Source organism: Mauremys mutica, chromosome 6, assembly GCF_020497125.1.
Source record: "Mauremys mutica isolate MM-2020 ecotype Southern chromosome 6, ASM2049712v1, whole genome shotgun sequence".
NCBI lineage: Eukaryota > Metazoa > Chordata > Testudines > Geoemydidae > Mauremys > Mauremys mutica.
In genome coordinates, this window is record NC_059077.1 from 20644736 (window position 1) to 20671486 (window position 26751).

The window sequence follows — 26751 nt, forward strand, 5'->3', positions numbered from 1 at the left end:
CAAATTAAACTGATTACTACTTGTCCTACCCCGCGGGAGCACAATTATCCAGCATCGTCTTTATAACAACCTTTTACATTTTTCAAACTTTTAAATTTTCAAACTTTCCTCATAGGACGTATTTTCTAAACCTCTTATGTTTGTTGCTCACCTCTAGACTCTCTACTTTAACATCTTTCTTATGGTATGATGCTCAAAACTGCACACGGTACTCCAGCTGAAGCCTCACCAGTTCCAAGTAGAGTGGAACAATGACCTCCAATTTCCTACATATGACACTTCTGTTAATACATCACAGAATGACATTTGCTCTTTTTTGTAATTATGTCACATTGTTGACTCATATTCAATCCGTTTTCCACTATAACCCCCAGATTCTTTTGTGCAGTACTGCTGCCTAAACAGTTATTCCCATTTTGTATTTGTGGATTTGATTTTTCCTTTTTAACTGCAGTACTTTGCACTTGTCTTTATTGAATTTCATCTTATGGGGTTCAGACCAATTCTCCAGTTTATCAAGATCATTTTGAATTTTAATCCTGTCCTTCAAAGTGCTTTCAACTCCTCCCAGCTTGGAGTCATGTGTGCATACTCTCCATTCCATCATCCAAGTTGTTCATGAACATTTTGAATAGTGCTGGTCTCAGGACAGACCCTACAGGACCTAAGTTCCCATTAACCTGAGATCCTTCCAATTGTTAATATTAATTGTGTTAAGCACCTGGTCACAGTTAATCTTCTTAGGGTATGTCTTCACTACCCACCGGATTGGCGGGCAGTGATCTATCCAGCAGGGATTGATTTATTGCGTCTAGTCTAGACACGATAAATCGACCCTTGAGCACTCTCCTATTGACTCCTGTACTCCAGCACCACAAGAGGCGCAAGCAGAGTTGACGGGGGAGCGTCAGCAGTCAACTCACCATGGTAAAGACACCATGGTAAATTGATCTAAGTACGTCAATTTCAGCTATGTTATTCATGTAGCTGAAGTTGTGTAACTTAGATCGATCCCCCCCTCCCCAGTGTAGACCAGGGCTTAGTGAAGACTGAAGCAAAATAGCCATTAAACACTTCAGCCTCGTCTTTGTCATCTGTTATTTGCTCTCCTTCTTCATTAAATAATGGACATACACTTTTCTTTGTCTTGTTTTTACTTCCAATCTAATGTATTTACAGAATATCTTCTTGCTGCCTTTTATCTCCCTTGCTAGTTGTAACATATTTCATGCCAAAGACTGGTCTACACTGTGGGGGGCGGGTATCGATCTAAGATACGCAACTTCAGCTATGTGAATAGCGTAGCTGAAGTCAAAGTATCTTAGATCGATTTACCTCGGATCCTCACGGTGCGGGATCGATGTCCGTGGCTCCCCGTGTCGACTCCGCTACGTGTCAACGGGAGCGCATTCGGGGATCGATATATCGCGTCTAGATGAGACGCAATATATCGATCCCTGAAAAATCGATTGCTACCCGCCGATATGGCAGGTAGTCTGGACGTACCCTTAGCCTTTATGATATTGTCCATGATTTTTCCGCATACAACTGAACAGTGATATCTTTCTAAATCATGCATAAGTCTTTATCTACATAAAATTATAAAGGCTTTTTTAAAAAAAATGTAATGCTAACATCCCCTGGGTGGATTGTCAGCAGCAGGAATCAAACCAGGGACCTTTTGAACTTAATATCAGTCACTGTTGCTTGAGCTAAAAGACACGTCTCACTTAATCAGTGCTATAGCAGGCTTGTCAAGTTCTAGCTGGCCTAGCCACCACTAGCGGGGGACGGAGTGCCATGCCTAGCAGGCATAGGTTACACTTATCATATTTGATCTGAGATATATTTATTAGATTAGTAGACATTGAAGATTATCAGATATTTCATAGGTAAGTCAGACATTGACTTCCCAAGCTGTATCAGAGAATGGCAAAGTGAATAGAAAATAAGGTGAGCTCTTCAAAAACAACTGAGTCCATCATGATTTTGTGACACATGAACCTGAATGTAAAAAACCTGAAACTCCTTTGTCTCCTTTACTGTCCACTTTCCCTGTAAACCTTTTTACTTTCTCCATAATTCCCTGAAATGATAGACATTTAAAAGTGACAATGGCAAGTAATTTAGCCTAACATTTAGTTGCTTTGTTCTATCCATGCCTTTCTGCAGGTCAACAATAATGGCTTACTGAAACAGAGAATTTATACAGCACATAGAGCTGTATATTTCCAGCCGTGATGAATAACTTGAAATTATCACCTTAAATATTTATTTTCAAGAACTACACTTATGTACCAACTCTTCTCAAAATTCATCCATTTACTAATTGTTGTATCTATACAATGTTTTTAAAGGTACACTTTTATTATTAGTTGTATTACAGTGGAGCATAGAAGCCCTAACTGAGATCAAGGCTTCAGTGTATAAACATATAGTGCAGTGTTTCTCAATTTGTGCCCATGGGCCGCATGCGGCCCAATTAGCACACAGCTGCAGTCCAGCTGTGTGCTAAAGCACGGCGGGGAAAAGGGATAGGGCTGCCACGCAGTTGGGTCCGGGGTCGGGGCTGCCGCCCGTCCCTACACAGCAAGGTCCAGAGTCGGGGCTACTGCTTGACCCTGCACAGCAGGGTCAGAGGTAGAGTTGGATTGGGTCTGCTGCCTGGCCCCACACAACAAGGTCTGGGATCGGGGCTGCTACCTGGCCCCACACAGCAAGGTCTGGAGTCAGGGCTGCCACTCGGCCCCACACAGCAGGGATCAGGTTAGTGGTAGGGTCGGGTTGGGGTTGCTGCCTGGCCCTGCACAACAGGGTCCGGGGTCCCTGCCGCCCAGCCCCACCACCGAGACTCTGCTACTGGCCCCACTCTGTCGAGGGGTCTCTGGTTGGGGAGCTCTGGACATAGTGGTGTGTGGAGGGGTGCTGTGGTTCTCAACGCATATATGGCCAACAATGATTGATAGGCTAAGAACCACTGATATAGTAAGAGGCAATCTCTGCCCTGAAGAGCTTACAAGCTAAATATACAAGTATGAGAGAATGGAAGTATTATTATCCCCATTATACAGATGGGAAACTGAGGCACAGAAAGATTAAGTGACTTGGTAACTTTAAAACTACATCTCCCCTTTATTATATTACTACAGGTGTTTAAAACTAAGCAGTCTTCACAAGGTGGGGAACAAGAGATGTAAAGTAAACTTATTTTCAAAGATGAATGTACTCCTGAGATATAAGGTGTCAAAATGGAAGAGACAACTTGAAACCAACTTTTAAACATAAATATCAATAATAAGTGCCATCAGAATAGTTCTTGGAACACAAGCATTGCTCCACTCTCCTCCTAAGGTGCAGCTTTCAACAGTAGAACTGTATGAGAAATTGATTTTTTATTTTGTGGGAAATGCCACAATCTTGAAATTTGTTCTCATTCTGAAATAGAGCAAAAGCAAAATGCTTTGAAATTTCTCACAAAACAAAATTCTGAAAAAACATTAGTTTGGGATCAACCAAAATATTTTGTTCCAATAAACTTAAAAAGTTTCATTCTGATTATAACTTTTTATATAACATAATGTAATAATATATACATAATTGAAATGCAAAGTCACTTTGAAACTGAACATTAAAAAGTTCCATTGAAAAAAGGTTGGAACAGAATGTTTTGACATTATCAAAATGCTTTCTGCTGATCAGTATTTTCCAACAGAAAAATGTTCCATTGGAAAATTTCCTACCGGCTGTACTCATCAGTACAGGAAGATTTTACCCCCAGAATGCAGTAAGGTTCCTGCATTCCTCAGAGCTATCACCTTTTAAATGGTAAATAAGATCTCCCAGGCAACAAAAACTAGACTCTTGTTGGATCTGTCAGGATTGAGCACCTTCAGCTGAACCTGAGAACTAGCCAAGTCAGTCACCAGGCTGATTAATGGGCTCATCTGGGTGGAAGGGAGCCAGCAGGCCTGCTTTTAAGATCAGCGGCAGCAGTGGGTTGCTAGCTCCTTGATACTTCTGTCTGCAACTGCAGTAATCCTCTACTCCCAACCCCATCCCCTGCCCAAGTCTTATTTGGTTCCTGACTCTGGCTCCAACCCTTTGCTTGGTTCCCTGGTTTCTAGCTCCTAGCCCCCCTCAGTCTGGTTCTAAACCACTAAGCCAGACTGCTGGCACCTGGACTCCTGTCACTATCCACTTAAATTTTGTTCTGAATGCTGAATTCAGATAAACAACATGAAAAATACTTTTATTAAACCAAAGATTATATGGCAGTTTGCAGAGTCTGATCTTAGATGGATTAAATTAAAAGTTTAGATAGTTCCTGCCCCTAGGAGTTTACACTCTTATGGTTTTATGTGTGTACACTGCCTAGCACAATGGGTCCTGGTCTACAAGTGGGGTCCGTAGGCACTACTGTAATACAAATAATAAATCACAATATTATCTTAATGGGATTGTGATCAAACTAAAAATCCAAAGTAGTATATTTTTAGAATGCTTAATACTCACTATACTAACATTTTATTAAGTCAATGAAATGTGTTCCAGACAGCTGTTTTTTAAATTGCTAACATTTGCACCAAAATGTTCTCCTCCATAATCATGTTAATTTTATATATGCATAGCACTTTGCTTCCCAATAGACAATTATTCCTGTATGGTAATTAGCAATGCTTGTGGCATATAAATCATTTTCCAGCAAACCTTCCTGCAGTGTCTATATTCAACACAAGGCCTAGTACAAAGGAATCGCCAGAACTAGGATTAATCACTTAGTCGTGACAGGAATAAATGATTGTCTGTGCTTTAATTAAAGAAGACTAATGTAAAGTAAGCAATCACAGCAGCAGCCGTTAATGCTGATCCTGTCTTAATCTATTTTTAAATGTTTATCAAGTAACACTCTCAACACATGCAATTTCTTGAGTCTAGTTTTATAGATATCTGCTAACAAAATTATCATATTTTCTCAGAGTTTTCACGTAGTGAGTAGGAATAATGCAATAGGCAAAGAATGCAATATTTACTTAGAAAAGAAGTATTGAATATCTCTGCCCATCTAGTATAGATACGCTTTTCAGGGCATGAACCTTGTCTTTTTATGCATTTTGGAAAGCTCCTTTGTCCCACTGAAATCAAAGGGAATTTTACTTGGGTCAGGACTTTGGGAGTTGGCCCAAAATATTGGGAAAAATAAAAAGTGCTTAGCAAAATTTAGCAAGCTAAACAGAAATGACTAAACATTAGCACAAGCAAACAACAAACAACAGTTCCTGTATTTAAGCAATATAAACTACTGTACAAATGGATTCCACAAAGAATAAATATGCTCCGCATTTCTGGTTTTTTTGTTTTATGACCACATGCTCTATTTTAGCAACCTCAAGTAAACAACTGAATGTCTGAAACTGTAAATGCATGTACTTACACTTGGGGTTCTATGACAGGGCCAGGCTGGTGGCTTGATCCTATGGTATAAGAAAATTTTACAAATAGAGTATCTGTTTGATCCACAGTGCTGCAGGTAGTTGAAAATTTCAGTGTTGGTTGGCTGGGTCTGATCATAATGCAGTGTGTGTTTTTAAGCGAGTCTATTTCATCACACCACAGCAGGTGCCTCTTCCCTGGGTAATTTTGGAAGGAGAGTAGTGGCAAGGCAAGGAATTTCCCCATGCACTTCAGTGAGAGCAGGACTTGATCTTAAGTTTTCATACTAAGATACTGGGTTGCTTTTAGAGTCTCTTAAGCATGTCCTTAAGTTCTTTGCTAAGTTTGGATGCTTAAAAGTTAAGCACATACGTAGAGGCTTTGCTGACCCACAAAAGTGTCCCTAGTCTGTGATGAATCCATAGAGGTTTTTATGTGATGTAGGTGGCATTGATGTCAATGAGCTCACTCAGAAACTGTGGTAGGTTAAATTGGAGGAGTTAGTAAATTGAGAAAACTCCAGGGACTTGCTGTTTCAAGTTAAAAAGGACAAAACAACTGCTGCAAGTGTTCACATTCATATAAAACTGAACATCTATACATTTACCAATAACAAGTGGGCTGAAGAAAGCAGAGGGGGTCTGGTGAATTTTAACAATCACAAAAAATTCAGACCCTTCAAATGAAATGATTAACTGATACATTATTTTGTGAATCTGGCCCCAATCCTGCGATGAGTGCCACAAAGGCAGACCCTGTCCCTAGGAGGAGCCCAGTGGAATTTGATGAGGCTCCACATTGCCTTTGGGCTCTGGATAGAGTTGAGAGGCTTGTTTCTGTGCCCATTTTATTCTTGACTATTCTGCTGACCCTACTGCTGTGACTCTGACTACAGATAGGTCTAACTGGCCTCCAGGAGGTGTCCCACAATGCCCAATCTGACCGCTTTGGTCAGCAGTTTGAACTTCACTTCCTTGCAGCTAGGTAAATAACCATCTGCCCCTCCCCCTTAGAAGGCCTGGGAATTTTTGAAATTCCATTTCCTGTTGCCTCAGTATGGAGAGGTCTCATCGCATCTTTCCAGGTGACCATGGCAGGTTATCGCAGCAAACGCTGTCCCGCTTGGACCACTGTGGAGTTGTTGGATCAGATAAGTATATGCAGAGAGGAGGCTGTGCAGTCGCAGCTTTGCTTGAGCCATAGGAATTTTGATACCTACAGGCAGATCTCTCGAGGCTTGTGCAAAAGGGCTATGATCAGCAAACGCTACAGTGCAGAGTGAAGATAAAGGAGCTAAGGCAGGCATACCATAAGGTGAGGAAGGCAAGCCGTCGCTCCAGTGCTGCACCTGAGACCTGCTGGTTCTATAAGGAGCTGGACGTTATCCTCTGTGGCTGTCCCACCTCCACTGCCAAGAGCCCAGTGGATACTTAGGCGGGCCTGGAGGTGGCGGAAAGAGGACCTTACCCAGAGGATGAAGTCATTGATGAAGAGGTGGAGTTAGACAACAATGTGGAGCTCCCAGTGGGGTTGCCTGGTGGGGCAGGCAGCCAGGAACTGTTCAGCACTCTGGAGGTATCTAGCCAGTCCCAGCAGTTGCTCTCTGTCAAGCAAGAAGCAGGAGAGGAGATATCTGGTAAGTGGCTGTGGTTTGTGTAGTTCAGAAGTGGGTTCAGGGTATAGAAATGTACAAGGCTGGCTGTGTTTCTGTGTGCTAGACATTTGCCCATGCAGCTAATCATTACGGTGGAACAGGGTGTTGATGCATACCGAGATCTCACGGGAATCCTCTTGAGAGATCTTTAGGAAAGTTTCCTGGAAGTACGCAGCAATCCTCTGCCGAAAATTCCTTGGCAGAGCTGCTTTGTTCCCTCCCCCAGTGTAGGAAACTTTCCCGCGACATTCGGCAATCACTTGTGCAGGGACCAAAGCGGCACACATGTGAGCAGCGTAGGGACCAGAGTGGAAACCACAAGCGTGTAGTAGATGTACCCTTGCTTCCCTGCTTACCCTCAGCTTACCCCCGCCTGTGGGGTCATTGTAACAGTGCAGGAGAATTTTAGAAATTTTTCCCTAGTCGGTTGCACCGCAACCCTTGCAGAGTGCTCTTTTCCCCATGTAGAGCACCCACCTCCCATCCAACACTCACCATGCTCTGGGTGTTGGCTGAGATGTGTGCTTGCCAAGGGTCCATGAGAAAGTGATTGTTATGTTACCAGAGGTGTATTTTACTGAAATGTTTCAATGCTATGCGTGAACTTAACAATCATGTTTCTGTGCTTTGTTCCTTGGGCTTCAGCAGATGTAACCTCCAGGAACACCCCCCACACACTGGCTGAGCGTTGCTGCCAGATAAGAAAGTGCCCTAGATGAAGCAAAGAAGGCATGTTCCGGGAGGTACTGCACTTCTCCAGTGCAGAGAAAAGGGAACTCAAGGAGTGGAGTGAAGCAGAAAGACAGGAAAAGAAAATCAGGAGTTTGTAAAGGACACTACTGAGCAGATGATTAAAGTCATGGAGGAGCAAATGCAGATGCTGAAGTGCTTAATAATGCTACAGACTGAGCAGATGCGTGCCCGCCCTCTCCTGCAGCACATTCAGAACTCTTTTACATGCCCCCGCAAATTCCACCCACATAGTGCTTTCCTGGACTTCTTGGTTTTCACTTCAGACCACCCCCTTGGACAACTTTCAAAATGACAGCTGGACCTATGCACAGCTCTGAAAGTCTGCCCTTTCCTGGTACCTCATTTCCCACCAAGCATCTTTGTGTGTGTGTTTCTTATTTAATAAACGCAAAGTTTTTGAACAGTAATTCATCTTCATTTATTTCCTACAAATTGAGATAGCCGCCACTACCAATATATATACAGTATAATCATTAGCTTACTGGAATGTAAGGCCTCAAATGTCACCATTGTTTCTTAGTAAAACTACATGTAATTTAACATTGCAACACCAATCAGAGATATACATTACTAGTTCTCATTTTCAAAGTGTTGCCTCAAAGCCTCCCTGATTTGAATTGCCCCCCCTGTGGGCCCCTCTGATAGCCCTGGTATCTGGCTACTCAAAATCAGCAGCCAAGTGGTCTGCCTCAACACTCCACCTCTGAGCAAACCTTTCACCCTTAGCTTCCCAAAGATTATTCAGTGTACAACATGCGGCTATGACCCTGGGACTATTATCCTCATTGAGGTCTAACATGCCATAAAGGCATTGCCAGCACGCCTTTAATCTGCCAAAGGCACATTCCACTGTCATCCGGCATCTACTTAGCCTGTTGTAGAACTGCTCCTTACTGCTGTCCAGCTTTTCCGTGTAAGGTTTCATGAACCACGGCTATAAGGGGTATGCCAGGTCTCCCAGGATCACTGTTGGCATTTTAACATTCCTCACTGTAATCTTCTGGTCTGGAAAGAAAGTCCCCGCTTGTAGCTTTCTATACAGGCCAGTGTTCCTGAAGATGCCTGTGTCATGCACTTTCCCAGACCAGCCCACATTGATGTCAGTGAAACACCCACGGATGACTATATGATCCCACCATTCAGTGCGACGGTCCCTGCAACTGTTCTGTGAATGCCAAAAGCAATCTAAACTTGTTTCTATCCATGTCACACAGAATGTCAAGCAACTGGGAGTCTTCATCAGTTAGGAACTTTGTGATTAACTGCACTGCCATCTGCGATGTCTTCATGACAGTTATCAGAGCATAGGAGAGCAGTGCAAAATTCATCCCTTCTCACAAAGATGCCTGGGTGCACAGCAAACAAGGGCCATTGAAAAATGTAGTGAAAGAAAGAATGCTGGGACAGAAAGCAATGCATCATAGCACATTGAGCCCAGTCCTGAGATGCGCTGCAATCCGCTCCACCTTCCCACAACACCTAGCAGCAGCAGGTGTCGAGCTGGACTGTGGGATAGGTACCCACAATGCATTTCTCACACAGTCAATGATACTGCCCCAACTGTGGATGCCCTCTGCCAACAGAGGGAATGAGTGTGAACATGACATGCCAATTATTATTATAGCAATTTTTGAGTGTCGACATCTGTAGTGTAAACAAGGCCTAAATCAGGCACTTAGGTAAGCTAGGTAGCTAAGTATGTAGCTAGTTCTGTCTCAGGATGCCTCAGCTTTGTGTAAAACCTAGGCTGGAGTCTCTGATAATCTTTCTCTTGGTTGTTCCATAAGCATGGTCCAAAGGGAATGTTAACTGGAACTTACAACTGCCATCAAGGGTGTCAATTAGTATCAACTGGGGCAGTTGTTTTTGTGATCAGGTCAATCATTGCTCAATAGAGACTGGACTGAGACATATCAAACTCACTTCAAGGCCACCAAGGAGCTGTCAGGTAGTAAAGACTTTCATACGCTGCTCCTCATTAACTATATTTTACAGCATGGTGTCTGAAGATAGACAATTTAGAAAAAATAACTTTTAGATGAAGGGATAACACAATAAACAATTTTGAAAGCAACCTACTGCAAATATTAATCATATGGACTGTAATTAACCACAATGTATAATGAAGTCCTCCTCCTCCTCCTCAGCAGATATTTGCATATGAATGTACCTTAATATCATGGATGAAATCCAGGCTACATTAACTTTAAGTAATTTAATTTCATCCCATGGTGTCTTCACTAGAAGAGGGAAAAAAAGATCTAAAAACTGAAGGTTCTGCTTAAGCTTCTTTTACAGGGGAAGAATACTGGGGGAATGAAGGGCACATCTGGAAGTGATAAAGCACTGAAACCAACAAAAACCTAAAGTGCTAGCATTATACATCCTATAACAGCCAGTCACAGGCATGGGCACACTGCCCCTATTTATGAAAGGTGCTCTATTATAATGCTCACCCTTTTTCAGAGTGGTCATTGCTGCACATGCTATTGCTAAAGAGAACACAAACACCATCAAGTAGGAGAGAAATGCCAATAATCAGTAAAACAACATGCAGGAAAAATTCCCACAATCTTACATAAATCTGGAGGTTAATAAAGGGGGTTTTAAAGGGTCAGTTTTAATTATCTATTGGTTAAGTGTCTGCAATGATCTTGGCATGGTACAAGACAAACAGATGGAGGCATTTGGATATCCAGATGATCGGGTTAGCTTGGAAATTAAAAACATTTTTTAACTGAGGACACCTTCTGCAAAAAATTCCAGGGTTGGTGCCTGAAATTAGACATCCTAAGGGGAGGTTTTCAAAGGAACAAATGGCAATTAGGGCCCTATCTCCCATTGACAGTAATTGGGAGTTAGCCACTTAGTTGCCATTTGTCCCTTTGAAAATCTCTGTAAACATATATTTAGGCATCTAAGTAAAAGTGGTTTGGTTTTCAGGGGAGTAAAGGTGCTGGGTATACTCAACTGTCTCCTTGGTTACAGCACATGACTGGGAAGGCTCCTGTGTTCTATTCCTGGCTTAGATCATTACATGTAACCAGCAAGTCAAGGCACTTGTCATGTCTTTGCCTCAGTTTAACATGTCACATTGGTTTAAAAAGAGGTGCCATGTGGCTTATAAACCACATAGACTCATAGACTTTAAGGTCAGAAGGGACCATTATGATCATCTAGTCTGACCTCCTGCACAAAGCAGGCCACAGAATCTTACCCATCCATTTCTATAACAAACCCCTAACCTATGTCTGAGTTATTGAAGTCTTCAAATTGTGGTTTGAAGACCTCAAGCTGCAGAGAATCCTCCAGCAAGCGACCCGTGCCCCATGCTGCAGAGGAAGGCGAAAAACCTCCAGGGCCTCTGCCAATCTGCCCTGGAGGAAAATTCCTTCCCGACCCCAAATATGGCGATCAGTTAAACCCTGAGCATGTGGGCAAGACTCAACTGCCAGCACCCAGGAAAGAATTCTCTGTAGTAACTCAGATCCCATCCCATCTAACATCCCATCACAGACCACTGGGCATACTTATCTGCTGATAATCAAAAATCAATTGCCAAAATTAGGCTATCCCATCATACCATCCCTTCCATAAACTTATCAAGCTTAGTCTTAAAGCCAGATATGTCTTTTGCCCCCACTACTCCACTCGGAAGACTGTTCCAGAACTTCACTCCTCTAATGGTTAGAAACCTTCGTCTAATTTCAAGTCTAAACTTCCTAGTGTGCAATTTATACCCGTTTTGTTTTGTGTCCACATTGTTACTAAGCTTAAATAATTCCTCTCCCTCCCTAATATTAATCCCTCTGATATATTTATAAAGAGCAAGCATATCCCCCCTCAACCTTCTTTTGGTTAGGCTAAACAAGCCAAGCTCTTTGAGTCTCCTTTCATAAGACAGGTTTTCCATTCCTCGGATCATCCTAGTAGCCTGTCTCTGAACCTGTTCCAGTTTGAATTCATTCTTCTTAAACGTGGGAGACCAGAACTGCACACAGTATTCCAGATGCGGTCTCACCAGTGCCTTATATAACGGTACTAACACCTCCTTATCTTTGCTGGAAATACCTCGCCTGATGCATCCTAAAACCGCATTAGCTTTTTTAACGGCCATATCACATTGGCGGCGTGCGCTCCTGAGACAGAAAGTAATATTGAAGAACAAAGTATTGCTATTTAACAATTCAATTATCTTGCTTTCAGATTAGTAGTGTTTCAAGAAAAACAAAATGTGAACAAATAAGAATCAGAGTACACGGCGTTGGCTAAAATCATCCAATTTGAGTGCCTACAGTTAGCAATCTAACTACACATTTAGGCACCTCAATAGGTGGCCTGATTTTCATAGATGCTAGATACCAGTTAAAGTCAATGGGAGCTGCAGGTGCTGCTAGGGATCTTTGAAAATCAGGCTACTTATTTAGGTGACTAACTTTAGGCACACAAGTTTGAAAACTTGATAATTGATTGAAATAGATGGTAAAATACAGAGAATGTATTTTTAAGTGATTGAAACAAATGACAGGCAATCTATATTGATACACATCCTCTGGGCAGCCTCTGCCAGTGGGTCTCCCCTGGCATCCAGAATTCAACTTAACGTGTGGCTAAACTCATGTTTAACTGCTAGTCACCTGTCATAAAAGTGAAGCCCAAGTAGTGTAAATGGTTTATTGTCTGAAATATAAAGCTAATTTCGCCTGTTTTAGACCAGGTTGACTCTCCCCTTTCTGTTTCGTTTTTCATCACAAAGCCTTGCCCCATGTCTAGGTACTGTCAAATTCATCATGACAAAGGGCAGGGCCAGTAGCTGCTTTTATTTGCAGCAGGCCTAAGCAGAGCAGGAATGGGGACATAGATGCATCTGTGCTTGCCTCCCACCCTCAACATTTGCTTCTAGGCTTTTGTTGTTTCCTAATGAGCATAACAAAAACTTTGATGGTTTCATTACTTCCCTTTAACTTGTTAGAACAGCTGAAGTTTTCATTCACAGATTGAAATTACAGCCTAATGTTTCTAGAATCAAAAACCTTCCAAATACATATTTATGTAAGTTTCACCCAGATGTAGGCACTGTTTCCTGTTGGTAGGTCTGGGAGTTTCAAAGCTGTCCCTGGAGCTTGGCCTGAGGGATGCCAGGCCTTCCCAACTATCAGTCTAATGATCCATACTCCATCTGGGGGGGAGGGTCTCTGACTACTAATTAGCTACTACAACAATTTAGCAACTTGCTGGCTTGTGTAATAGTGAGAGGGGTTGGGACCTGGAGGTGAGCAAGGCCCTGTGGCAGGCTCAGGCTGAGGTGAAATGGATGGGTACAGTGAGTGGGAAGCCAGTCCAGGGTCTGGCTGAACTGAGGTGAGTGGTTGTGGAAGAGCCAGGGGCGGCTCTAGACATTCCGCTGGTCCTGTGGCTCTGGTGGACCTCCCGCAGGCATGCCTGCGGAGGGTCTGCTGGTCCCGCGGCTCTGGTGGACCTCCCGCAGGCATGCCTGCAGAGGGTCTGCTGGTCCCGCGGCTCTGGTGGACCTCCCGCAGGCGTGCCTGCGGAGGGTCTGCTGGTCCCGCGGCTCCACCAAGCCGTGGGACCAGTGGACCCTCTGCAGGCATGCCACCAAAGGCAGCCTGCCTGCCGCCCTCCCGGTGACCGGCAGAGCGCCCCCCGCGGCATGCCGCCCCAAGCACGCGCTTGGTGTGCTGGGGCCTGGAGCTGCCCCTGGGAGGAGCCATAGCAGGGTGATGCTTTAGTAAGGGACAGGCCAGGACAGGTTGAAAGAGTGGGGCAGTCATGGCATGGTGGGAGGGGCTGTGGGGAGCTGGCCCAGTATATGTGGGTGGGAGGTACAGCCGGGTGAGGATCACGAAAAGGGGATTTGGGGGGCTGGCACAGAGATCAGGTAGTCATGCAGGGAAAGGGAGATGAGGGCAAGTGCTGAGGCAGGGCTGGCATAGGGAGTGGAGGGAACAGCACGGCTAAGCTGAGGTGAGATGAGGGGGGCACAAGGGAGAACCACGGTAGGATCAGCCTCTCATAGGGGCAGCTTTGGGAAGGGCTGGCACAGATATGGGGGCGCTTCAGGCTCAGGCACCAAGGTGTGTGGGAGTCTGGTTAGGCTGGGGCACAGAGCCGAAGGGACTGACAGAGTAAAGAGGAGCCTCAGCCCGGGCAGGTTTGAGTGAGGAGAGGGGCTGGCCCAGGGAACGGGGGCGTCGCGGCGGGCGGGGATAGAGGAGACCCAGCCGCTCCCTGCCCGCCCGGCGGGTTGTTGCTCGGGCGGGAATCCCCGACTCGCTCCTTCCGGGTGCAGGCGCCGCCTCCGCTCCGTTCCCGGAGCGTGAGGCGCTGGGGAGGTTCAAACGCTCCCGGGGCCGCTCGCTGGGGTCTCTGCTCCTCACTATGTCGGTCTCGCCCGCGGCCCCGCCGGGGTCGCTGCCCCTTAACCGGCTCGGGGAGCCGCTGCTCCGGCGGCTCAGTGGCGTGCTGGACCGCGCAGCTCCGGGCAGGGGCTGGAGAGACTTGGCGCAGCGAGCCGGGAGCCACGGCAGGGTCAAGCTGAGGTGAGGGCAGCGGCAGCCCCGCGGGGGCGCTGAGGCAGCGGGGGGCAGGAGCGTTGGGGTGCCTGGCGCGGGGGAGCCCGGGCGAGTCGGGACAGTGGGTCTGGCGCCGGGCGGGGGAGAGGCACATGGGGCAGGCTCAGGTGAAAGGAGCAGCCGGCGGGAGCCTGGCACAAGCAGTGGGAGGGCCCCCGGGGGTCAGGTGAGGCTGTGGCTGGGGGTCCTGGCACAGGGAGGGGAGGGCCCCCGGGGGTCAGGTGAGGCTGTGGCTGGGGGTCCTGGCACAGGGAGGGGAGCGCCCCCGGGGGTCAGGTGAGGGGGGTGTCTTAGGATTCTTTCCCCACTCTGAACTCTGGGGTACAGATGTGAGGACCTGCATGAAAGACCCCTGAAGCTTATATTTACCAGCTTAGGTTAAAACTTTACCAAGGATGGCACAAATTTGTTTCCTTGCCTTAGTATCACTGCCGCCACCAAGTGATTTAAACAAACATTCAGGGAGGGCCACTTGAAGCCCTACTTTTGCCAAATATGTCCCCAAGCCCCTACACCCCCTTTCCTGGGGAGGCTTGAGAATAATATCCTCACCAATTGGTACAGGTGAACACAGACCCAAACACTTGGATTTTAAGAACGGGTTCTTAAAAGAAGAATTTTAATTTAAGAAAAGGTAAAAGAATCACCTCTGTAAAATCAGGATGGTAAGTACTTTACAGAATAACAAAAGACTTAAGAACACAGAGGATTTCCCCTCTAGGCAAAACCTTGAAGTTACAAAAACAGGGATAAACATCCCTCTTAGCACAGGGGAAATTCACAAGCTAAAACAAAAGATAATCGAACACATTTATTTTCTGCTATTACTTACTTTTTCGGCAAGACTAGATGCTTAGTTCAGATATAGTTTAGGGAGATGTATTTTCCCCTTCCCTGTTTCCTGGCTGGCTCAGAGAGAGACGGACCAAAACCTTCTTCCATAGATTTGAAAGTATCTTCTCCCCTTATTGGTCCTTTTGGTCAGGAGTCACCCAGCTTATCTGAGCTTCTTAATGCTTTATAGGTAAAAGAAAAATTAACCCTTTGCAGGGTAAAGAGGTATTTTATGCTACCTGTAGCTATATGTTTATGACAGGTGGCTGGGGGTCCTAGCACAGGCAGTGGGAGAGCCCTGGGGGGGGGGTCAGGTGAGGGGGTGGCTGGGAGCCTGGCACAGGGAGGGGAGAGCCATGGGGGTCAGGTGAGGGGGTGGCTGGGGACTCTGGCACAAGCAGTGGGAAAGCCCTGCGGTGTCAGGGGAGGGTATGGCTGGGGGCCCTGGCACAAGCAGTGGGAGAGCTGCTGTTGGGGCAATGTCACCTCAAGGAAGAGACTTTAGAGCATGTAGTGAGGAAGCCACAGCATTGTCTGATGAATGCTCAGGCAAGGAGTGCCTGGCATGCACACTTGGGGTGCTTTAGCAGTGACAGGTGCAGATTCTCAGTAGGTTCCTAGCTGAGTGCAGGGGTGGGCAGCTGGTACAGGGAGCAATTTAAGGATTCATGCAAGGCTTGACACAGAGACATAAGCCAATTTGGGGCAAGTGGACCACGTGAGCAACAGATTTGGTGTATGCAACATGTGGTGATGATCTGTTGTGATGGGATGCACTGTCTTATTGGTTTCATTCTTGTGGCAAAAATGCCCACTGTTCTTATTCTGTAAGGTAGATGAATTGTTCTCATGAATTATTCTCTATTATGCCTTTGCAGTTTGGCAAAGGAGTTTAATGATGTAACTGCTTTGCAGAATAAGTAACCCTACAGTCTTAAATGGTGTCTCTCCTGTTTTTACAGAGACAACAGGAGGACAACGTGAAAATTGTTGCAAGGGAAAAAATATACTCATACAAATTGTTCTGTTTTGTATTCTTCCTGCCAGGATGTGTTCACGCTCCTCTGCTGCTGAAGTTTATTGAATCTTGCATTATATTAGTGTCCTTTTTTTCCCCTAAGAGTATAAAAACCCTTTCTCATCACAACCTTATCAATTAATCTGTAGCAAGTACATGGTAATTAAATAAAGGGGTTCTAAACAGACCTTTCTTGTGGTGACATATGACTTCATGTTTTTCCAAAACTTTGATCCTTTCCTAATTCTTCACATGTTGAGACTATCCAGAAAAGGTTATAATACTTATTTCTGTGATTAGAAGCTCTGAAGGTTTAAGACTGAAGTTTTAATGCATAGATCTCTACATCTGAAATTACAGATTGGCAATGAAGTGTAGATTCATCGAGTTTAAGGTCAGAAGGGACCTTTGTGATCATCTAGTCTGACCTTCTGCACATTGCAGGCCACAGAACCTCACCCACTCCTGAAATAGACCCCTAACCTCTGGTTGAGTTACTGAAGTCCTCAAATCATGGTTTAAAGACTTAGTTACAGAGCATTCACCATTTGCACTAGTTTAAACCTCCAAGTGACCCATGCTGCAGAGGAAGGCAAACTCTCAGACCCCCACCCATGGTCTCAGCCAATCTGACCTGGGGGAAATTCCTTCCTGACCCAAATATGGTGATCAGTTAAATCCTGGGCACATGGGCAAGACCCACTAGGCAAATGTCTAATATTTAATCTTTCTTACACTATAGCAGTACATCAGCTATGAAAGCATCATATCTGGAATAAATTGCCTAGGGAGGTTGTGGCATCTCCATCTCTGGAGATATTTAAGAGTAGGTTAGATAAATGTCTAACAGGGATGGTCTAGACAGTATTTGGTCCTGCCATGAGGGCAGGGGACTGGACTCGATGACCTCTCGAGGTCCCTTCCAGTCCTAGAATCTATGAAATAGTGTCTTCCTGGAACCACAGTTTAAATCCTGCTATTGGTGACTCATTGTTTATTGCTTCTGAAGTAGTCACACTGTAAATGGAAAGGTTTTTGCAAAGGTATTTGGTTTTTCAGAAGAGATAGTGAAAACAGAAGTCCTACCTACAAGTGTAGGAGTCTACCCTGTGTATTGAGTAGAATTGCCATTCACACAAATATCCTTTGTGTGGCATGCAGTTCACCTTCATTTCAGGCAGCTTAATTAAAGTGGTGGTGTATGATTTGTATACAGTTGTCATGTGTTTTGAAATCCTTTTGACCTGAGATGCTGCGTGTGTGTAAGATACTTTAAATACGTCTAGGAAACAATATAATATAGAACTGGGAAATACCTCACATTAGTAGAATAAACTCTGCTAGATTCATATGTGTAAATCCACCGCTTAATGGGAGTCAGACGTGTACATTAGGAAGATCTTGTATTTGTAGTAATGAACACCAGATTCCTATCAGTAATTTCCCCTGCAAAAATTAATATTTACTTTCATATATTCAGTTTTATCAATATTTCCTTACAAGGCAGTCTCATTGGGGGCAAAATTAGGTATGAGTATAGTACAAAGATCAGGTTTCTCTTTCTCCATTTTTAATTGATCACTTGGCATTCATACAAATGCACTTAACTTATTTGTTTTATTTTAATTTTTGCAGTTCTCTGGAGTTGGAACAATGTTCTCTCAAAGTACTGGAGCCAGAAGGAAGCCCCAGTTGGAGTCTCCTGAGACTAATGGGTGAAAGGGGTTGCACTGTGGTGGAACTGGTGGAATTCTTACAGGCCCTGGAACACACAGAGGCCCTTCAGTGTCTCAGTCCTCCAGGTTAATTTTCATTCCTAAATTCACCATCTATATGCATTATGCTGGAAACTCACTGGGGTGAAGGGTCCTATAGTGGGTAGAAGAATTTATAGGTAAAAGCTAGCAATGCTATGTAAGAATCCAGAATAGATAGTGTTAGGAACAGGTGGGCAGAACAGAAGAGTCTGTTGTAAAGACAATAGGTATATTTGGGAAGGAAGGCAGATTGTTTGCTTACTTAGTTATTTAAAAAGTAAGGTGAAGGATGTGGTTGTTTTTTACTACTGTAAGCCCTGCAGCCAGGACCACACAGAAGTCTGGAAGAGTGGATTCTTTTCTGTCTCAACAGAACTGTCACTGGTCTACACTTAAAATTTGGATCAACCTAACTGGGTTGCTCAGGGGTGTGAAAAATTCACACTCCTGAGTGCCTTAGTTAAGCTGACTTAACCCCCCCATTGTAGACCTGACTAGGTGAATGGAAACATTCTTCACTCAACCAAACTGCTGCATGGGAAGGTGGATTACTTATATCAATGGAAAAACCCTTCTGTCGATGTAGGAAGCATCTATGCTATAGAGGCGTAGTGCCCATACAGGCCGGGAGAGGGGAGGCAATTGCCCGGGGGCGCCCAGCCACTGCTGCCACCGCACTAGCAGCAGCCGGGAGCCCCAGACCCTTTTAAAACGCCCGAGCAGGCTGCAGGGCTCCTAGGCACGCCCAACCGCTCCGGGCCCTGTGCTTTGGGGGGCCCCGTGGGCTGACATGATTGGCCAGTCCTGTAAGTGACAGGCAGTCCCAGAAGTGATGGATTCGTCACTTCCGCCCCAAGCCCCCCTAGGATGGCCCTGGCCCTGGGGCCCGGAATTGCTGTCGGCGGGCCTGTGCCCATAGTATAGGTATGGCTTAAGACTTCTGTCGACCTAGCTATTGCCTTTCAGAGAGGTGGATTAACTGCACTGATAGAAAAACCCCTTCTGTTGCTGTAGGAAGCATTTAAACTATGGCACTACAGCAGCATTGCCGCCATGCTGTAGCTGTGCAGCTGAAGTGTAGACATAACCTGAGTAAACTTATTAGAGGTCGGAGCCCTCGTTATTTGCAGCTGTCCTTTATTACACAAAACAAGGCTAACAAAATGGGGTGCTGATCCTTAATTTGGGTTCCTAGATGCAATGCAAATGATAAATTTCAACAGAATTCTTGTGTGTTAAAATAGCAAATCTATGAAGGAGACCACAATTGAGCAGTCATCTTGCTGAATCTAGTCTTTTGCTGTGTTTTAATAATGTCTCGTTATGAATTCTAGATAGTAACTAATGAGATTTCAGAAACAGAAAAAGTTAATGCATGTACAAGAGCAATAGTCAGAATCATAGGTGAGTTTTGTACTCCTTGTCCTTCATTTATGAGAATAAATGTTTTTCATTACTACCTATAATGTATTCCAAAAACACATGGCCAAATTCTGTTTTGTTCTATAAACTGGCCCTCTAACATTAGTTTTTATAGTTTGAAACCTTAAATCTGTGATGAATTCATATAGGAATTGTTGTTTTAGGAAAAAATAATCTAGTTTAATTAGTCATCCTATTCTGTTTCTTAAATAGGCTATGTGGGAATAACAGTAGTGTTTTAGATTCACTGTGCCTACGTTTTTACAATTGAATTATTGCTTTTGCCAAGATCAGTATTAGAACTGCAGTGTGTTGCTCTGTGTAAAAGGAGGGTAATGTGAAGCATTCAAAGGTATAATGAACTTTTGTGACAGCCTAAATGAAAGTGAATCTGTGTAAACCTACTAAGACTGGGTCTACACTCAAGACTTTTGTAAGTATAGCAATGTCAGGTACGGAAGTGATTTGGGGAGATGGGACAACATTTCTATACTGGGAAAATCCCTAGTGTAAGTGGAGAAATGTGGGCTTGACAGAAGTACCATTAAGTGGATACATAATTGGTTAAACAACCACAAACAAAGCGTAACTATTAATGGAATGACGTCAGATTGGAGAGAGGTCTCAAGTTGGGTTCCACAGGGATCTATTTTGGGCCTGGTGGTGTTTAACACCTTTATTAATTATCTGGATGTAGATATAGAGAGCATGCTGATCAAGTTTGCAGCTGACACAAAGCTGGGGGGTGATTTGCCAATACTTTGGACGATAGAGCTAAAATTCAGAGGGATCTTGATAAATTGGAGAACTGGGCTGTAGACAACAAAATGAAATTCAACAAAGACAAATGTAAAGTGCTACACTTAGGGACGAAAAACCAAATGCAGAAATACAGAATTGGGGAAAACTGGCTTGGCAGCAGCACTGTTGAGAAGGATCTGGGTGGGAGTTGTGGTGGATCACAACCTCAACATGAGTCAGCAATGTAATGCTGTTGCAAAACAAGCAAATGCAATTTTAGGTTGTATTAACAGATGCAGAGCATGCACGTCATGGCAGGTGATAGTACTGTACCGCTCTAGTTGGCACTGGTTAGGCCTCAGCTGGAGTACGGTGTCCAATGTTGGTCACTAGTGTATAGAAAGAATGTAGAGAAACTGGAAAGGATCCAGAGGCCAGCGATAAAGATGATTAAAGGGATGAAATGCAAGGCATATGAGCAAAGGCTGAAGGCTAGTTTGGAAAAGAGGAGATTAAGGGGGATATGATAGCAGTCTTCAGATACTTGAAAGGCTGCCATAAAAAAGATGGAGAAAAGTTGTTCTCTTTTGCCACAGAGGGCAGGACAAGAGGCAATGGGTTCAAACTACAGCATAGCAGATTTAGATAAAATCTCAGGAAAAACTTCCTAAGTGTAAGAACAGAAAGACAATGGAACAGACTGCCTCAGGAGACTGTGGAAGCTTCTTCACTGGAGGTTTTCAAAAGAATGGCTTGGATGGTGTAGACAGGGCCGGCTCCAGACCCCAGCGCGCCAAGCGTGCGCTTGGGGCGGCGTCCCGTGGGAGGGCGGCAGGCGACTCCGGTGGACCTCCCGCAGACGTGCCAGCGGAGGGTCCGCTGGTCCCACGGCTCCGGTGGACCTCCCGCAGGCACGCCTGCGGATGCTCCACTGGAGCTGTGGGACCAGCGAACCCTCCGCTGGCACGTCTGCGGGAGGTCCACCGGAGCCGCGGGACGGGCGACCGCCAGAGCGCCCCCCGTGGCGTGCCGCCCTGCTTGGGGTGGCGCAAATCCTAGAGCCGCCCCTGGGTGTAGACACAATAAATCCTGCATCTTGGCAAAGGATTAGACTAGATGACTCTTGTAGTCCCTTCTGTCCTTATAATTCTAAGTGTAGTTATACCAACATACAGTGCTTTTGCCAGTATACCTTGTTTTGCTTACTGAATCTGTAAAAGCTATATTGGCAAAATCACATTTTTGATAGTATAAGCTGCATCTACACTAGGAGGGTTTGCCAGTATAGCTATAGCAGCAAACTTTTTCTAGTGTAGACCTGGTCTGAGTGAAAGAAAGTGTAAAGTAATGAACAGGTGAAAACATGGGGGGTTTTGCTTTTGTTTTGGGTGCACAAGGAAGGAAGGAGAAATTTCATCCCCTAGGTTATGATTGTGGGAACATAAACAATGATCCGGTCATACTCCGCAATAACAGTAGCCAGAGAAACAATTCATTGTGTGTGTGAGGAATGAGTATGCCTGAGGAGGATGTTAAAGAAATTAAGATGGTCCATACATTCCTTTCTCTAGATTACTTACTGCAGGCCCTAAAATGTACAGTCATGTGCAGACAGGAATTGAAATCTTAATGTGCCTATCTTGTTAGGGATATGCACTTAAGATAACAATCAGGCAATTTAGTAAGCTATATGCTTGTTGGAGTTAGACCTTCCTATGGTCGAGGACCAGTACTTCCTTTGATATTTTGCCTCCTTTGAGCAGGACGCAAAGAAGCTGGGTCTGTTTGCAATGTCCAGGAGATCTGTTTGGGATCTGATTAGACTTGAGGTACATTTACAGTACAATAAAAGACCCACAGTATGGCCATGGCTGGCCTGGGTCAGCTGGCTCAGACTGTGGGGCTAAAAATTGCAGTGTTGTAGATGTTTAGGCTTGAGTTAGAGCCTGGACTCTGAAACCCCATGAAGGGGGCAAGTCTCAGAGCTTGGATTCCAGCTTGACCCCAAACATCTGTGTTGCATATTTTAGCCCCACAGTCTGGCCTCTGAGCCTTAGTGCCACAGGTTTTTTATTGCTGCATAGATATTCTAAAAGCATTCCTGGGAAGATAACTTTATTGATAGAAGAGCTTTATAATGGAACAGAAAGCTGTATTTGAGTCAGTTGGGTTTCCTATCCCCATAGGAGTGTGGCAAGGCTTTGTTTTGTTATCATCATTGTTCAATATTAGTGTTGATGGATAAGTTTTTGAGGGGGTAGTTGGAAGTGAGCTGAATACCAGTTTGCTTTGAGATCTTGAATGACCGTGTCTTTTTGGCTCAGTTTGGTAAATTGCTGCAGTTTATGGCCAGTCTGGTCAGGCAAGAAGCAGCATGCATTGGTTCGTTATTAATCCAGATAAAACTAAGTCTATATATGGAGATATACCTATCTCATAGGACTGGAAGGGATCCTGAAAGGTCATTGAGTCCAGCCCCCTGCCTTCACTAGCAGGACTAAGTACTGATTTTGCCCCAGATCCCTAAGCAGCCCTCTCAAGGATTGAACTCTCAACCCTGGGTTTAGCAGGCCAGTGTTCAAACCACTGAGCTATCTCTCCCCCCGGTATCAGGCAGCCTCTTCCTTATTACAACCAGCTCAATATTAACCTTTCTGGACAGAACATTGAGCAGGTGGCAGCTGTCAGATATTTGGGTGCAGTGTCATATATAGTGCTGGAAGATGCTTGGAAGATATAGATGCTTGTATGTTTCAGCCCTTCAGTGGCCTCTGTTGAAACATTGTGATGTCAAGCTTGCTGCAAAGCTGTGGGTCTGTAGAACCACAGTTACACCAACTCTGTTTTTGGCAATGAAATATGGGTGATGAGGAAAGCTGGAAGAACATCAGATTAATGTTTTTGATGCACGTCTTTGTCCACTGCTTTATATTGAGTGGCAGGACAAGATTAGAAATAAGGACGTTCCAAGCCAAAGCTAGCAACCACGTCTATCAGCACTGGTTTGGTTTCAGTGGCTTTTTTGTTAAGGACATATTAGAATGGAAGATCAAGAAATTCCAAAGTGTGTGTCAAGGAATGCTGCTACCCAGGTGATGATCGTAGGTGTCAAAAGCGTAGCTGGCGTGACAAGATAGCCAGTGATGGACATGAACTGATTATACAACCACACCACTTTAAATGCTTTGCCAGAGATCAATTTGGGTGGTGCTCAGTTTGCAAGGATGTCATGTCCCTTTGGGATTTCCCCTGATGATGACTGAGATAGACAAGATCAAGAGTCTATTCCTAGCATTGGGACTAATAAGCAATAAAGAAAAGTTGCCTTATCCCGTCCCAAAAGATGTCACATCTGACAACTTGATAAATGACTAAGGGGGACTCTTTGGATAGGGTGACATCTGTTCCTGTTCATCAGCATCCTTTATCACATAAAACCTTAATACAATTTATTTTAATAAAGTATTAGACATTGGCAGCAATGTCATCTAGGTGATGCTGATATACTGTTCTCAGCCAGCTCTGTGTTGGTCTCAGTCTGGGTATGTCTTCACTAAAGAGAACTCAAGTTACCTACGTTAGCGTTACAGCCCTTGAGTTAACCTAGCTCGAGTGAGAGTGGCTGCTCTGCAAAATAACACTTGAGTTGCTGTGTCCACACTAGCACTGCACATACTTGTGGGTAGCACTAAGACTTCTGGGGACATATGCAATGGGTCTTAGCGCTGTAGTAATCTGAGCTGCACTATGAATTGGTCTGCAGTATAATGTGTGAGAACATGTCTGTCCTTTCTGGGCCAGTGGGGGGAATCATGGAAAGTCACTGGAGGACTAATGGCACTCAAGTGCTGCTAGCCTGTATCCACTCTTCAGAGTGGTCATGTGAGCAGCTGAGGTGCTGTGCTCACTTGAGCTTTTGCCTGTGTCTCCTCTTGGGCGAGCCAACTCAGGTTTAATGCACCACCACATTCAGGCCATTGTCTACACCAGTGGTTCTCAACCAATGTACACCAAAGTCTTCGGGGGGTACATCAACTCATTTAGATATTTGCCTAGTTTTACAAATGGCTACATAAAAAGTACTAGCGAAGTCAGTACAAACTAAAATGTCATACAGACAAAATGAGAAAGTAACCAGTTTTTCACTAATAGTGTGCTGACACACTTTATATATCTGATTTTTGTAAGCAAGTAGTTTTTAAGTGAGGTGAAACTTGGGGTATACAAGACAAATCAGACTCCTGAAAGGGATACAGTAGTCTGGAAAGGTTGAGAACCACCGGTCCACACTACAGATCCCTTGCTGGTATGGCTGTGCCAGCATAGCAGTTCCGGCAGACCCTGCTAGTAGAGATGTGGCATAAGCTGGAAGGACTTCATCTGCTGACATAGCTACACCTTCGCCCCTAATAACATTGCTGGCAGAACAGCGTGTCTGACAACATAGCTGTATTTGCATCTACATTGGGGTTTTGCTGGTGTAGCTGGCTGAAGTGTGTGGGTTGTTGTCCCCTGCCATGCACCCGCCCCTTCTCTCACCCGCTCTCCCCCTCCCCCCCATGTTCCTAGCCCATATCTGTGCTGGCAAAACTTCGTAGTGTAGACCAGGCCTTAAAGCAGGGATGTTGGGTGTGTACACAAGTCAAAATGGGGCAACAATCTAGTTAAGTATGTAGTGAAGGCATGCTCTCAGAGTCTGGGAAGAGTAGTTACAGCTTTAGCAACCTGATCCCTATTGCATCTCATGGTTGTAAATCACTTCCTATCAGTTGTGGCGTTGGACCTGAATCAGACGAAGGCACAGTGAATATATCCCTATGTTGGTGACTCAGCAGGACACCCAAATTGGTATGACTTTCCAGGACCCACTCTCAACTCTGCTGATAGGCCAGCCTATGACAATATGTAGTTCATTCTAGAGTGAGGACACTACAATCTATCAAAAAGGTGTAACGTCATCTATCTTGTTTAACTAAGAGTTATTTGGCTAGATCTGCTGGCTTAGAGTGGCCCTGATAATTCAGACCCCAAGGTTTTGAAAAAGACAAAGCAAATGTTATGACTGGTTCTAACAAACAGCTTTTATAAATAGTAGAATTTTCCTGGGTTTGGGTTCTGTTGTTGTGTGTTAAAGAAAAAATAACTCCTGATAATTATCCAGGTTTTTATTCTTAGAAACTTGGATTGGCCCTGAACTTTAGGTTAAAATGTACTGGTAATTCCCTAAGTTTGATCTGATGATCCAAGCAAGGCTGAGTGCACAAATTTACTTGAATGTTGTGTATGTTTCTTTTTTTAAAATTGGTGGCTGGATCATTTAATGTCACAATTGAGTAGCTGTCTCTGTTAATTATCATGGGTGTTGCTATAGACTTTTCTTTCTCAGCTTAGTTTCACCCTAAGCACACTTTTCCTGAACTTACACATCATCTGAATAACCTGTTAACTATTAATGCTATAGGGTAGTCTCTTTGAAAGTGATGCACCTGTGCAATGAAGACAATGGAGTTGCACAGGTATAACTGAGGCAAAATTTTGCTTGAAGAATCTTCTTACTGGTGGTAATGCCCAAGAAAATGGACAGATTTATCCATCATCTTCACATGTATAGAATATTGCTACATGTGCCTCCATCAATGGCTTACCTGCCTGCTGTCTCAGTTTCCCCCCAGCAAAACTAAAAAAATATGAACCCTCCCCTTTTGGGATAACAAAAATCCAAACAAGATCTTCCTTCCCTGTGTCATTCATTTGCCCATTCTGTCTCCTGGAGTTCTGTAGTAAAATCAACAAACCAAATCCAAAGAAGAAACTTCCTTCTCAGTTTACTGGCTCCTTATCCAGGAAGGACAAGGGCTCAACTGTCAGACTGTGCAATAATACTTCCCAGCCTTCTGTAACCTCAGTGAGTCAGGCAGAGGTATTTGCTGCCTAAAGTTCTCTTCCCATGGCAATGTAAGCAAGTCAATCTGAATTTGTTCAATGTTGAGGTTGAGTTTATTCAGAACCGACACTTGTAAACTATGTAGAAATCGGTGAAAGATGACAAACAGAAATAATGACACAGCAGTTTTAGCCACTTTTCAAGGTAAAACCACATTTTGACTTCTGCATTTCATCTTTCAGAGGAAGTTCGTGAAGCAGTAAAACCCATTTGTAATCTTACAAAGTAGTGCAAAAATTATACATCTTAAACATTTTCTTATAGTAAGAGGGTAATTGTATTATGCTAAAATATTTACTTCAAGGTGAAATTATAAACGTTTACAGGAAAACAAACTAAATTTTGAATCAGTTTTCTCAGAACTTGCTAGTGTTACTGTAATATCTCCACAGAACTTGGTTTTCTTGCATATTAAAATGTTAGCGACAACTGGAGCTGATTTAAAAGAAATTTCTGGACATTTTTGAAAATTCAGAACATTTTTTTTAATGCTTGAGTTTGTTCCAGTTTTTCTGTAGAAGTATTGACTATTTAAAAAAAAATCTTTTTCAAAATTTACATTTGAAAATTAAATGATTTACTTAAGTAATTATAAGGTTCCCATC

The 26751-nt window shown here is 44.1% G+C and overlaps 1 protein-coding gene across 1 annotated transcript in view; it reads left to right on the plus strand.

Annotated features, from left to right (window-relative positions):
* The first annotated feature begins 14236 nt into the window (after window positions 1–14236).
* MALT1 (MALT1 paracaspase) overlaps window positions 14237–26751 on the plus strand; it is a 75310-nt gene continuing 62795 nt past the window's right edge. Inside the window, exons 1-2 of the mRNA XM_045020300.1 lie at window positions 14237–14397; window positions 17918–18084. Of these exons, the coding sequence (XP_044876235.1) occupies window positions 14237–14397; window positions 17918–18084 (328 nt within the window). The remainder of the gene's footprint in view (window positions 14398–17917; window positions 18085–26751) is intronic.